The sequence below is a fragment of the Limanda limanda genome, chromosome 21, assembly GCF_963576545.1.
Source record: "Limanda limanda chromosome 21, fLimLim1.1, whole genome shotgun sequence".
Lineage (NCBI taxonomy): Eukaryota > Metazoa > Chordata > Actinopteri > Pleuronectiformes > Pleuronectidae > Limanda > Limanda limanda.
The window spans coordinates 20652214-20666789 of record NC_083656.1 but is presented as its reverse complement, the minus strand read 5'-3'; the positions used below and the strand labels follow the sequence as shown (position 1 = coordinate 20666789).

General features: G+C 41.6%; 1 protein-coding gene across 1 annotated transcript in view; it reads right to left on the bottom strand.

Annotated features, from left to right (window-relative positions):
• ryr2a (ryanodine receptor 2a (cardiac)) overlaps nt 1-14576 on the bottom strand; it is a 118296-nt gene that overhangs the window by 47430 nt on the left and 56290 nt on the right. The window contains exons 40-61 of the mRNA XM_061094463.1: nt 13625-14268; nt 11477-11677; nt 11003-11108; nt 10749-10892; nt 10008-10135; nt 9485-9630; nt 8988-9102; nt 8572-8704; nt 7116-7219; nt 6732-6867; nt 6392-6578; nt 5395-5506; nt 5193-5313; nt 4906-5075; nt 4222-4442; nt 3296-3386; nt 2843-2983; nt 1845-2008; nt 1599-1677; nt 1405-1494; nt 294-431; nt 75-152 (exon numbers count right to left, since the gene is read on the bottom strand). Coding sequence (XP_060950446.1) covers nt 75-152; nt 294-431; nt 1405-1494; nt 1599-1677; nt 1845-2008; nt 2843-2983; nt 3296-3386; nt 4222-4442; nt 4906-5075; nt 5193-5313; nt 5395-5506; nt 6392-6578; nt 6732-6867; nt 7116-7219; nt 8572-8704; nt 8988-9102; nt 9485-9630; nt 10008-10135; nt 10749-10892; nt 11003-11108; nt 11477-11677; nt 13625-14268 — 3449 coding nt within the window. The remainder of the gene's footprint in view (nt 1-74; nt 153-293; nt 432-1404; nt 1495-1598; nt 1678-1844; nt 2009-2842; nt 2984-3295; nt 3387-4221; nt 4443-4905; nt 5076-5192; nt 5314-5394; nt 5507-6391; nt 6579-6731; nt 6868-7115; nt 7220-8571; nt 8705-8987; nt 9103-9484; nt 9631-10007; nt 10136-10748; nt 10893-11002; nt 11109-11476; nt 11678-13624; nt 14269-14576) is intronic.

Here is a 14576-nt window from a genome sequence, read left to right as displayed (position 1 = left end):
TATACAGTTAATTTCCATTATTTTGATCATATGCAGTTTATCATTTTATTCTTCAGATGTATACAGTGGCCTACCTGCATGTCTCTGGACAGTGTCACATTACTCATATCAATGGGTCTCGGGCTGAAAGCTGCATTTCCCTCAAAAGACAGCTGTGGAAGAGAAACACACTGAATGCTACTGTCACCTTCTCATGAGGTTTTCTGTATGAATATAATTTCCAGCCAAATGTTTAACTCCTTTGCATTTGAGTGTAATTGTGTGTATGCTGGTGTGTATGTATCAGTGTGTACCTGGCTGGCTTGTGATATCCTCCGGGACTTGTTGTGGAGGCTGGCAGGGTCTCCCTCCCTGATCCTCTCGATGCTCCAGCCCCACGAAAGCATGGTCATCAGAGACTCTTTGACTGACCAGCAGTAGGATTCTTTATCCTACAAGAACACAACCGAGCCTCACTGATCCATTACAAAGGCTCCAGTGCTCACTTTGCAAAAGATCACTTTTCAGGATATTTGTGGCAAGACATGGCATACGGCTGCTAAGAGTGAATAATGACAGCCTGAAAGTCGTTGCAAAGTAAGTTTATAAAATACCTCTACCAATCTATGCCTGTACAGTTGTTTAGGAAAACAGAATCACCACCTTGCAGCTTTACACACAATTCGTGAAAAATCATCACAATCTGTCCTTCTGCCAGATAAGTATGTTTGCAGAACATTATGATGGATTTGGTAAATGGATTTGTATTTATATAGCGCTTTTCTAGTCTGATGAAGACCACTCAAAGCGCTTTACAGTACAGTTTCACATTCACCCATTCACACACACATTCATACAGTGCATCTACTTGCAGCACTTTGTTATTCTATGGGGGGCTATTGAGGGTTCAGCATCTTGCCCAAGGACACTTCGGCATGCAGATGGTTCAGACTGGGGATCGAACCGCCGACCTTCAGGTTGGAGGACGACCACTCTACCCCTCAGCCACAGCCGCCCTTACCTCAGCCACAGCCGCCCATTATGATGTCACAGTGAAGCTGACCTTAGAACATCTCCTCACTTTCATTGTGTCCAATCAGACATTTGTGCTAAATTTAGTCAGAAAAAGTCTATGAACTCTTGAGTTATGACAAATAATGTGATTTATGAGGTCAGAGCAGTCTTTACCTTAAGCTTCTGACCACCAAATTTAAATCAGATAATCCTTGAATCCAAATTAATGTTTGTGCCATGGAAGTGAGACTGACGGACAACCATATGCATTATGTCTCATTATGTGTTTCGAACATGAAATCTGTATATTTGCAAAAGAGTGACAACATGAGCCCTGCTGCTTGGGTCCGGTGTTGACCTCAGATACACTTTAACATCTTTAAGTCTTCTTGCCTGTTTCATGCACACTACCTTTTCAGAGAGGCCTTTGTATGGTTTCAGTAAAGTGTGGCTCTTGCTGATATCACATAGCTGATCCCCGTACGACCAGCCGTTGAGAAACTGTACAACATACAGGAAAGATATTTCAAAAGTCAAACTCGTGCGACGTGTTTAAAAATAATCAGTAACAGGATGAGCCCAGTGTTTGACTTCTCACTCCTTACCTTTTCTATACACCACTTTTCATGGCTGTGCTCTGCATATCTGCTGATGAAATAGTCCAGTTTCTCTGGGACAGTCACACTGACGATAACAGAAAAAATCACAGTCACATATGAAGTGTCTCTCGTTGCAAAGTCTCATAAAATGTTGATGTTATAATAATAATAGTGAATATTTAAACATTTCAATCTGTTACTGGATTTTATCTATTTTTTTAAGGAATCATTCATAAAAGTCTGTTTGTTTACTTGGACGTGTCTGCAGGCTGAGGAGTGAAGTTTCCCTCTGAGTCCATGGACGACTGTTTCTCCATCATGACCATGTAGTTAGACTCCATGTAGTCTGGAGGGAGGGCGCCCGCCACAGCACTGAGACATGGCAGTGCCAGCTTAAACAGCTCCTGGTCATAGCGCTGGATCACAGAGACACAGACAGAGTGTGCAGTTTTACACATCAGATAGCACTGCTTTCGCTGTAGGTTCATCTCTGGTGCTGTCTGAATCACAGAAATTTGAAATATGTATGTGTTCACAGAATAGAATGATTAATTCCATTGCCCAGAAACCACAACAGTCAGAGTGATGAAGAGTAGGTTGCATTACTATGCCCCGATCTCAGATATGGCTCACCTGTACAACCACAGGCGGCACAACAGGACTGGCTGTTAACTTTGCCACTTTGTGTTATATGTCACAGAATGTGCAGTGACAGCATGGGGCATTGTGAAAGATCATAATACCCATATGAACAACTACAGCCATTATGAATGACCTTGAAAATGCTTAAGCCTTTAACCGAACTGCACTGATGTCCCTACCTGTGACTTTGACACTCGACAATTTACAAATAACAATAACTGTACAGCTGCACAATTTAGTTCTCTATAGCATTTTCTCTTTTATTTATGTTTCCAATGTTTTTATATTTGTTATATTTGTTATTGCACAAATGTACCACAGCTAATTCCATGTATGTGCAAACCTTCTTGGCAATAGACCCAATTCCAATTCTGAGACTAAAACTTGACTATAATAACCCTGAGTGACAAATAAGGGGTGTGGCGTTTAAAAGTTACCTGACACTGAATGTCTAAACAAGAAGGTGCCTTGTGGGAAATTAAGCACTCTGGTTTTATTTTGGGTTTTGAGTCATACTTGGGGACTCAACATATATATATCGGGATCTGCTGCAGTAAATTTGAAACGCAAAACCCCTCACCCATTCACTTATTTTCAAAAAGCCTCACCTTGTATGACAGAGCGTCAAATATTCCCCAGAACAGTTTCCTGGAGAGGTGAAGTTCCTCATCTGATGCAGCTCCAAAGTTGCCCCAGCCTCCAACCAGGCAGTAATACTTCCAACAACGCTCGTAGTGATTGGTCAACAGCTAGGGAAGTGAAGAAGGGTTCATAAAACATTTTAACTAAGCTACAGCAAGAGCCAGAAAATCACAAAGCACGGTCAGCACGGTCTTTTGACTAAGCTCAAAATGTTTTTTGGTGAATATGAGGTGCTGATGCAAAGGAAGTGCACTTGTGTTGTTTTGAACTCTTGTCACCGTAACACATGATCACAATATCATGTTGGATCTAAGCTGAGGGAACACATCATTAAAAACGTGTAGATTGCAAATGGTAGCGTAAATTATCATTCATCAATATAAGTGCTTTGTACAAGACATAACTGATGTGTTTCTCACCTTCAGAGGCATTTTGGTGTGTTCATTAAGGAGGGGGACGTCAAACACCAGCCTCCTCAGCAGATGCTGCATCATGGAGGGTCTCAGCTTACTGCACATTATTAAGACGACACACATTGGTTGGCTAATTGAATTGGCATAGAAGAAGCAATGGGGCATGAGCAGTGTCAAAACATAGTTGACAAAATAATGAGCTCAACCTGAAAACAGTCACATTATAACACAGAGAAACTGCTGGACTAAAATGCATCAATGAAGGGAACAAGCATCATGAATGAATAACTGATTAGCAGCTTATAGTCAAGTTAGTTAGTTCAGAGTATCAAAGCTATATAGTGATGCCCACAAAACATATTCAAAATGACTAAAGTCAAAATGCTGCAGTGTGCCTCATGTCCATGGATTCTGAATGAATCCAAACTGCAGCTGTGATAAATGGAGTTGATATCTATAGTGGAGGCCGCATTTCAACTAGAATGGAAGAGTGTGTTATACATGCTCCCATCTGATTCTGCTCTCTCCCTTATGTGACACCACTTGTTAAAGTCTTACATTGTTTTCTCAACAGCCATTAAAAATCACACACAAGTTTGGTGCGGATCTGTATCAAGAAGCGGATCCAGGATTTAACTTTAACATTGTGAGATTGGGCCTTTTCAACATTTTTTGTTGATTTCTGAAATAAAATAAATAGACCTTAAAGAAAAAAATGTTGCATGTTAAGGGGACTGGTATGACTGTGTGCAATTTGGTGCAAATCCAAATAAAAATCTGCATGCTGTAAATTTAAATGTTGTTTCATGAGGGGCCTGTTGGACCTTGTCAGAGGAATGCGCTCTCTAAGTGCCAGTCTAGTTCACACTGGGATTCTAGCAATGCTCACATACAAATGTCTGAGGAACAGCCCATTTAAATTCCAGTCTTACCCACAAACAGCCAGCAGACACTCCTCTATGGCGTCCCTCTGGGCCTTGGTGAGGCAGCAGCCTTTGGACAGGCGGTAAACCGTGTGAAGTAGGGAATCAATCAGTGAGGCAAACGGCTCTGTCCCCGCAAACAGTGGTGCGCATTTAGTCAGGAGAGGCAACACAGCTGTACACAGGTACCTGTTGAGGGCCAGTGCCATGTCTGTGGCACTGAGAGCAACCTGACACAAATACAGAGACAGTGGAAGAGTTGATGGCGTTTCAGGAAAAAATAATCTGGTCAGGACACTGTGATTAAAGCAGGAGCAAGTTGTGTTTGTGGTTGAGTCTACAAGTTCAAAGTGCTGCTACAATATGAGATTGAACAACATGACAACACAAACACGACTTGGACTAAACATGTTGAGTTTGTCATCATCTGCAGTGGTGCATGAACATGCTCAGGGTTTTTTCATGTCTTTTTACTTTTCAGATTATCAGCTATTCCTGGTAAATATGAGGTAGATTGAAAGTGTGGCCTCGCATCAATCAATCAATTGAACCATTGTTGATGTGTTAAAATAATTACTGGTTTACTTTTAAGGAACTGTCAAAGGGCAAACGGCTGATTTAGCTGAAAAAAGGCACAGCTACACACACACCAAAACGCATGCACGCAAGGGCACAGACACACACGATGCTCACAGTGTCCAAAGAGGCAGCAGCTCTCAGGTCTGGTAAGAAACCGACTTCCAGAAGGTGGAGTAGAAAATTCTGGTCTTCTATACCGTAGACCCGGTCCAGGAACAGCACCATGGCTGCTTTATGGTCCGGACAAAAACCAGCCGACATGTCTGGCTCCACCACCATCCCATCTGTGAATGCACAGGCACGAACACACACGTGCACACACAAGGTTACAGGTCAAGATTTTATCTTTTATAAATGTTTTATGCACATTGGTTGCGGTTGTTGTTGGTGGGTTTGTTTACCTTTAGCCAGGTTGGGCATTGAGAATGGGATGTTGATGACTCCCACCAGGTCTTCGATGGGAATGAGAGACCTCAGAATGGCCCTGATACGGATCGCTTCCCCTTTACCAGCATGGATCAACTGATGTAGAAGAAGGTATTTTAGGGTGACCTTTTATGTGTGTGTGTGTGTGTGTGTGCGCACGAGTGTGGTGTCACTCACATGCATCTCAGGAGCGCAGCGACCTAGTAGGTCAATGAGAGCAGCATAGAAGGTCATGATGGCATTCCCCATGTGGATGGTGTCATCTTCCTCTTCCTCCAGCATGTCACTGCTACACACACACACACACATAAACAATAAAGTCACTCACACATTATCTTTTCCCTTCAATCTTGATTTTACTATCTGTGTAGTTTGTTGTTTATTGGTCTGGTAGTTAGCAGGGTTATGCAACAACTACACGAGGGATTACAACTAGAAGAGTGCAGTATTGGTCAGAGAGGACTCCATTAAATTGAGGCAGCTTGATTGGACTTAGGGGCATGTTGGACTTTGGCAGAAGTAAGGACTTTTCTGAATGCCATTCTAGTTATTGTTGTTTTTCTGATTATTCATATTATGTTATTATCAGTCTGTTGACATTGGTATTCAAATCCTTTACTGAATATATTGTCTAGTTTTGTGGAAATCCATTTCAATATACAGTCCTCAAGAAAGCCTCTCTGCCTCCCAGTGCACTATACATTATTTATTATCTGTGCATTTTTTATGTTTTCTTTTATTGTGCTAATAAATAAAGGCAGTGGTAAGTGCTTCTCTCTACATGCTTCCACATGAAGCTTCACTCTTTCTCCCTGGGCTGACACAAGACCATTATTAATGAAATTCACACTAGCATGCTCGTGAAGGTGATGAAAGGAGGCAGTGAAAGACTTCAGCACACTACAGTTGGTATTATCGATACAGCAAAACCTGGTTTATGAGAGAAGGCTGCTCTCCCACAATTCCTCAGCAAAGCAACATATGACTTACAGTGTTTCTGTCCTTTCTAATGAACATGAATGGACATGCACTTATTTACTAAGCCGCAATGAGGTCCTCATAGACAACGATAAATACGATAGACAGTATAACTGTGAATACAGTGTTCCCTCCCTCCAGTCTCATTATCACTGTAACACTGTAAGAGCAAATAAAGACGCAAGAGATGTCTTACAGCGATTTGCTGATCTCAGATGTGGGAGAAGGACCATCCCTGGAGGAATCCTGGGAGATCTTAATGGCTTCCTCCATCACTGACAACAATCCATCACCACCCTCACCCCGGAGAGCAGGGCCAAAGCATTCTGGTCGGCGAATCAGAAGCCTCACCACTACGTTGGCATTCTCCTCCACGCTCTCGCCTGGAAAGGAGAGCAGTTGAAGTGTTTGTGACACCATGCTGATTCCAGACACATGCTTCTCTCACAAACAGTCATCAGTAGGAAACAATTTGAGCAATTGTGTCACTTGTGAAAAAATGGAATTGTGAATTGAAAGTGATTCCGTGTTTTCACCGTTGCAGAAGACAGCAAAGCGCAGAAAGTCGAGGTAGCGCTCCCCCTCCACAGGGTTCCAGCCGATGTCAGGGTATCCTTTACGCACCAGCATCACACAGCTCTGCAGCCCACAGCCGGCCAGGTACTGCACCACCTGCAGACAAGTGACAAGTAGAAGGTCTTTATCGTCAATTTCATCTGGACAGTAAAAATAAAATCTCTGCACAGCTGAATGTGTGAGAGGTGTGGCAAAGGAAACTTGAATAAAAGGGCAATTCTCATGAGCTCATGAAGTTAGGACAGTTGATTATATTCAGTTCACATTCACTGGTTGATAAAGTCCTCGCAACCAGCCAGAGGTAATTTTGGTCTGAGTGTTTGTGGAAATGTTTGTCACCTCACCTTCTCCAGGTCTGGTTCTCTCAAAGCCAGGGCCAACTCATTATTATCCATGACGGATGCTGCAGCCACATCGAGAGGAGTAGAGCCTCGCATGGATGGAGAAGCTGAGGAGAGGATAAGACGGGAGAGGAGGAAGAGAGAAGAGGACAGGACGAAGAGAGGAGAGGACAGAAGGAGGGGACTATAATTATAAATAAGAGTAGAGGGGGTCTTTTACAAATGGAAAGCATTGCAGTGGTGATGCATATCCTGCACATCCTGTATATACAATCATTATTGTAAAAATGCCATTTCCTTATAACTTCATCCTGATGTAATTTATACCATGATGTACGAGTGGTTAATCTGTAGATTATGTTATTGGTCGGAAAATTTAATTAATGAAATCACTATATGACATCATTTCCTCCGCTACACTCACAGGTGTATCACTAGCAGAGACAGTTCAAACAGCAAATGTTGTACGTGAGCAATTATATATATATTTATAAACAAAGAACCTAAAATCAGATCAATATAGTGTCTTACAACTCACAACCTTTAAAAGCAGCCAGGACGTGAGAAAGGATCTTAATCTTCAAATCTGGGGTGATCATAGTATTATTTGTGTTTGTCACATTCTGTTTCCATTGATACTTTTGAATCCAGGACCTGTTGTTGCTTCATGACTTTATTTATGACTCTATCCATTGTTCCATCCAGTATCACCCGCTTGTCCTTTGGATGGGCTACAGCCAATTGAAATATTATTGTGTACCAAAATATGTAATTATTCTGTTATTTTGTATACCCCATTTATATTAGTGAGAGAAGGCTGAATACCAGAATTACCTCACTGTATAAAGGTATACACTTCAACAGGACCTCATACTACATTCTATTAAATAATCACTCAAAAACTGATCATCAGGATTTATTCCAGGGCTGCATGACTTTTAGCTATGTGCACCTAATAAACTGTTCAGTTTTCAGTTTTCAAAAGCAAAGAGGATGCAGTGGACTGAAGAACAAGCTAGAGACCCAGGAAGCAATTCACAGCTCCACTTCCCCAGGCAGAGTGCACAGAGCCAGGGCTAGGACCCGGGGGACAGACCCAGGGACCTAGACGGTTCCACAAAATGTGGGGTTCAGTGTCTTCCTCAAGGACAAATGGAATGGGGGACAGAGATCAAACCTCCGACCTTCTGGTTAGTGGACGACCCGCTCTACTCTGCAGCACTTGTCTTTGGAAGGCGACAAAAATTAAAGAATAAAGTTGCCAACCCTGAATGTTTGCACACAATTACCCACATGGTCTTCAGACATTGTGTCTGTTACATACATTGTGGAACATATACAGTTTGTGTGACTAACATTCTAAGAAATGAGGGGGAAAAAACAGAAGCAGCACATACAAGGTACAGCCCACACCCACACACACACACACACACACACACACACACACACACATAATTACCGAGTCCAACGCTGCTGTTCTCCAGCAGGTAGCTGAGATGATCAAACATGGCCTTCTGGTTCTGACGACTGATTCGACAGAAATAACAGAGGAACCGACAACAGTTGGCCACCATTTTAGGAAAAGTTATTTCCTGCAAAAACACAAACAAGATGTAAAGAGTTATTGCACAAGAATCCCACACCCAAGTTGTCCATATGTACTAAGCTTTAGTTTAAAAAAAGAGATACAAGTTTGAAAAGGGCTGTTTTAAACACACTGTGGGGACGGATCGGTGACAGAAGACAAATCTTCCCACAGTTTTGTTGTTGCTCGGGTGCACTGCACTGCACAGATAACAGCTGTTAATCATCCTGGTTTCATTGAAACTATGATTCAGCTTTAGTCTTTTTTTGCAACAAAAACATTCTTCATACCTTTGAGTCTCCTCCACTGAGCACGTTGACCATGACCTCCATGACCGTCTCGTGCATCCCCAGAGCTCTCATCAGGTTAGGATGCTGGTAAAACACCTTGTTGTTCATGATATCACTACACAGAAAGAATAACGTGTTGAAAAGTCATTGACACTCTCATCAGGTTTATAACAACTGACTGATAACACAGTAAAAAGAAAACCACAGCAAGTTATGCTTAAAACCTCTTTGAAGTGAGATTAAAGCTAATAAGTAATTTGATGACCTTCATTCTTGAGGCTTACTGTATACATGCAAAAATGCAACTGTCTCTCAGCCAAATACTAAATAAAAACAATAATAAGTATACATGGATGAATACAGTTTTAGCATATTATCGTATATAGTCATGAGATTACCAGTCAAATGGGCAGTTTAATTGATTAAGAAGAAACAAGGAGAGAGGAGCAAAGTCCCCTGAGAAATATATAGTCTGACCGACATGTGTATGTCCTCACCCCAGCCCTCGGATCATTAGTTTCTCCTCCTCTCTTCCCATGCGGACGCTCAGCAGAGATCGGATCTGACCCAGGGCAGCCAACAGGTTGATGGTGTCCTCGATGGACACTGAATTTATAGTGTAGGTCTTAGGAAGAGCCCGCACCTTCACAGACAGAGACAAACACTGACTGCAGACTGAACAGGACACTTGCTCATCACTTACGCTAACGTTCCATGTTATGATTTTGGGATCACCAGATCGGTTGCACTATTTCATAAAATTCTCACAGTAAAATTGCACACAATAGTTAAACATTCTTCGTTTTTTTTTTTATTATTTCATTCATAATAAAGTTACTTATTTTCCTTTTGAATAACAAGCTCAGTTGTATAATGGTAGAGAGCTAAACATCTGGTTTGTATGACGCTTTGTAAGAATAGGTATAGTACATAACTAGTTGTTAAATACATGATGACCATCGATTTGAATGTACATACAAACAGACAGACACACACACACAAACACAGACACACACCAACCTGTCCTCCGATGCCATCATACTGACGGTGCAGCAGAACAAACATGGCTCTGACCAGCTCTGGATCCTCAATAACTGACTCCTGGGCCCAGCGGACCATCGTATTGGAAATCAGCTGCTGCAGCGTACCTGCAGAGACAGAGGGAGACCGAGAGGAATCGAGAGGGGGAATTAACGTTTTCTCCACATTCACCTCCTATTTACTTTTTAAACAACTGTTAAAAACAATCAAGTGAAACAAGTTGGTTGTAAACTCAATGATGATATATTCTAACAAACAACAAGACACAGAGGGAGAGAGAGAGAAGAGAGAGAGAGAGAGAGAGAGAGAGAGAGAGAGAGAGAGAGAGAGAGAGAGAGAGAGAGAGAGAGAGAGAGAGAGAGCGGGAGAGCATAAGATGTGTGTAAATACTCTCATAGAAGGTCGTTGACTTTGCTTGTTAACATAAGTTCATTGTTAAATAACAAATCCAAGTAAAGTGATGAAAGCTGGAGCTACTGTTAGGATTATACACCCACACAGTCTGATAGATTATTTTGGGATTATTATCCAATTGTTGAACATGTAACCTTTGTCCAGAAGATAATCTTAAAGGAAAGGTCATTGTCCCTTAGGAGTCTGGATTTACTCACCACATTTTACATGATTACATTATTAGACACAACAGTTAGGTTACTGAATCAAATGTCCTTCTATGTTGTCTGTTGTCTGTTTATGGATGAGATGGGGCACAGGACTTACTGGGCTTCCTGTCCTGTTTCTCCTTCGGCAGGTTGCCCATCCTCTTCTTCAGGTAGGTCACTTTCTCCACCAGCGACAGCAGTCGACCTCGAATGGTGAAGTCACTGTCACTTTGAATGTCTCTGTCCTCATCCAACTCTATACCTGACAGTGTGGAGAAATCAGGCCACAGTCCATACTGTGTTTTTTTTGAATAATCATAGACTGCAGTATACAGATGTGTTTGATTAGAGGTTCGGCATAGGGTCGTTTACCACAGTGTCTCATCAGGTCTTCATGGAAGTCGAGCAGCTGCTCTCGGATGTATTCAGGACAGGGACACTCCTGCTTCTCGTCCTTAAAGTTCAGCAGCATGTTGATCTGCAGGAGCACATGCAGGTGTGACTGTTCACTACATACTGTTCCTTCATCATAGAAATCCAACATTCACTTGGTTTCAGAGGGGTGATACGAGCATCTTTTCCACCACTGTGTTGGCTGATTTGCAAAGATGCTAAAGATTCCAAGCATTAAAGCTACAAATGTCTCCATGAGCAGTAGGAGCCAAAGCAGCAAAAAACGTTACATTAAATGGGAGAAACTGGAAAACTAATATAAGTATTCAAGTTGAATATGTAGAACGTGTTCTGGATCTTGGCTACTTTATGCAATGTGTCTCCACATGTGTCTTTCTCGGGTGTTCGTCTGTCCTCCTGCCCAGTCTAACTTTACTTCTGCGCTCTTCTTACCTGCTCCTGTGGAGGTGATCTGAATTCTTTGGTCTTCTTTGCGGTGAGAGCTGCAGACATGTTGAGCGCCAGCATCACCTCGTTGTAGCGAAACCGCTGGTTGTCTTGGAGACAGGCCACAAAGTCATCAGAGAAGGCCACCACTGCCTCAATACGGTGACGCACCTGACAGTCACACAGGTACTGCAGCACGTGGCACATCTGCACACAGATGATATATACATTCAATCACATAAGATGTGAGGTCAAATTCACATTAAGTTTAAAATCTCAAATAAAGAAGAAAAAGGTATCAAATGTCATTAAGGTTTAGTGTCTCTGTTATTGAAAAGTAATGAAAAACATTTTAAACTTTTTAAGTTTTTAATTGCTGAAACGAGCCAAGGTAAAGAAAACCTAAACTTTGAATCTCAAACAAGATGGTGATGTTTTCAGCCCTGCCAGTTTGTTTTTTGTTGGTCTGGTTTATTTTTCAGTCTGTATTACACACAGTCACACTCCACATCAGTTGTGGTCTCTGGATCTGGAACAAATATTCAAAGGTCACTGAGACCTCACATAACAATTATTTGCCTCATGAACAAGTTATTTTGAGAATGCCTCGAGAGAAACATTTCAAATTTGGCACTTACTTTGACTTAGACCCACAGATTAATTGATTAGATTTGGAAGGTCAAAGGACAAAAGGTCAAAGTCACAGGGGCCTCACTAGTCATGTTTTTGGTATCTTGAACAGGAAATCTCAAGTCTCCCTTTAGGAAGATACTGACCAGTTGTCACTTGGACAAAAAAATAGATTTCAGTGGGAAAAGGTTAAGGTCACAGTGGCCTCATGTTCTTGTCAATGCAATATGTAAGGAATGCTAAGAGGAACTGAAACTGCACTTGTCGGCGGAGGCACACAGGTAATTCTAGGACTTGAATAGTTAAATAGTAATTTGACCAGGAATATTTCTTTGGTTTTGCAATAGTTTGTCCTTCGTGTTAATTCAAGAATCTAAAATAGATTACTTAAACAGAAGGGATCATTATGAAACCTGTTATAAAAACAATAAATGTCATTTTTTAACATCCCTGTCCCTCTTACCACAGTGGCAGCCCACATACAATCAAATAAATAGATTTTCATCATGCACCTCCAGCCATCTATACATTAGAAGCGCTACAGTGATGTTAGATCTTTTTTAACACAATTGCCCAACATAATTCAAAATTCAAACCACTACTTCCTCAGATCTTAGTTAATCTGCATATGAGAATGTGTACCGTTGGAACAGTAGATTTAAAGACATGGACTTCTATCAACCTTTGTTCTTGATGAGTACATTCTGTGTCTGGCTTAGAGGGAACAGATTTAACTGCAGAGGACCCATGTGACACAGTACTCCCCTGCTGCCTCTATTTGACTGAGCCAATGCACATTTTATTTATGACCATAAATCTGCAGAAAGTGCTGCTGGCTAAGCTCGTGTTTTATTTATTTTGCCAGAAGTCAGCTGGGTAAGTAATCATCTTATTTACCCAGAAGACCTGTAAATTCATCAATGAAAACAACGTTGAATTTATGACATAGTCCATTCAAATTTTGTGAGAGGTTGCAACATCTGTTGCGTCATGTTATTTATCCGTCCATCCATCCACCCATCCTTCTGTTTACTTAAATTCATTTCATGAAGGTAGATTGGTGACACTTTACTCAGAGAAACATGACAAGGGGATGTTATGAGGAGGCAGGAATTCTTTCTGAATGTTGGTTTTTCAGCAGGATTACATGAAAAATGCTGGATGGATCTCCACAAACCATGCTGGAAGGATTGAACGTGGGTCGTGAGAGAACTCATTAGATCCAGATAAAGGGGTGGACCAGGATTATTTGTTTGACTTAAATTACAACTGGGAGATCTGGCTTTTTTTTTGTGGACATTTTCACCAATTACACAGGGAATAATTAATGGATCTTGATGAAATTTGTCATATTTAGGGATATGTTATCTATGAGTGAATGTAATATGTTGTAGATTTATTGAATGGTCTGTTGGGCCTCGGAGGAGGTATGCACTCTACTTATTGAAATGCTAAAAATATGTTGAGCTACTTGACTAATCTGCAATAAACTAAATATATCACTTAAGACCTGAGAGACTTTACCTGGAGTTTTACAGGCTCTGGCAGCTTCATCTGTAACAGTCCTTCTTTTGGCATGTTCCTCCCTCCATCCTCCCCTCCTTCATTCTCCACCTCCTTCATCTTGTCCTTGCGAGTCTCTTCCTGCCCCTCTCGTCTTTCAGAGAACACAGACGGTTCAATCAGGTGGAGGATGTTCTTCAGATCGCCATTTTTGAAAACTCCCATGATGAGCATGGTGTAGAAGAGCTTGATGAGAGGGACAAAGAGGAACTCAGTGCTGCCCCCTATTGGATCCCGCACGTGCATGCTTCCCTCCCGCACCGCTTCTGTCAGCATCTCAATGGTTTTAATTTTCAGTATATCTAAGGGGAATTCAGGGCTGTACTGGAAACAGTCTCCTGAGCCACTGCTGCCGTTGTTACGATACAATGAGCCGGTCCCGCAGACAAAACTCGGCGATGAGAAGTGCATTCTGGGTCTCAAGGAGGTGCTGAGGCCGATACCCGGCAGGCCATGTTTCTTCTCCTCATCAGGAAACAGGGTGATGCTCTTTGTTTCGTCCGTCATAGGAACAATGTACTCATTGTTCATCATGAGGCGAGCTGTGGCATAGCTGCACAGGTGGATGTCAATGAGGATGTCGTAGTAGCCGGTACGAAGCAAGCCTGTGGGGGAGAGACAGAAAGAACGATCAATGCTAGTTATGGCATCATGAGTCCCACTCACTGTATGTAACAGCTTTGACCTTAAGATATTCAGTCTTCATTCCATTTTTTAAATGTAATTTTATTTTATTCATCTACTTTTTTATTTCCTTTTCTTTTAAAGTTCATTTTAAAACGTTTTATGTTTCTTAAAATCTGTCCTGTTCTTATTTGTATTACATTTTGACACTTTTTTATTTTATCTAGCTGCATTAAAAGCTGCACTTTGAGCTTCATTTTTTGTATGGAAGGTGCCATACAAGTTAACT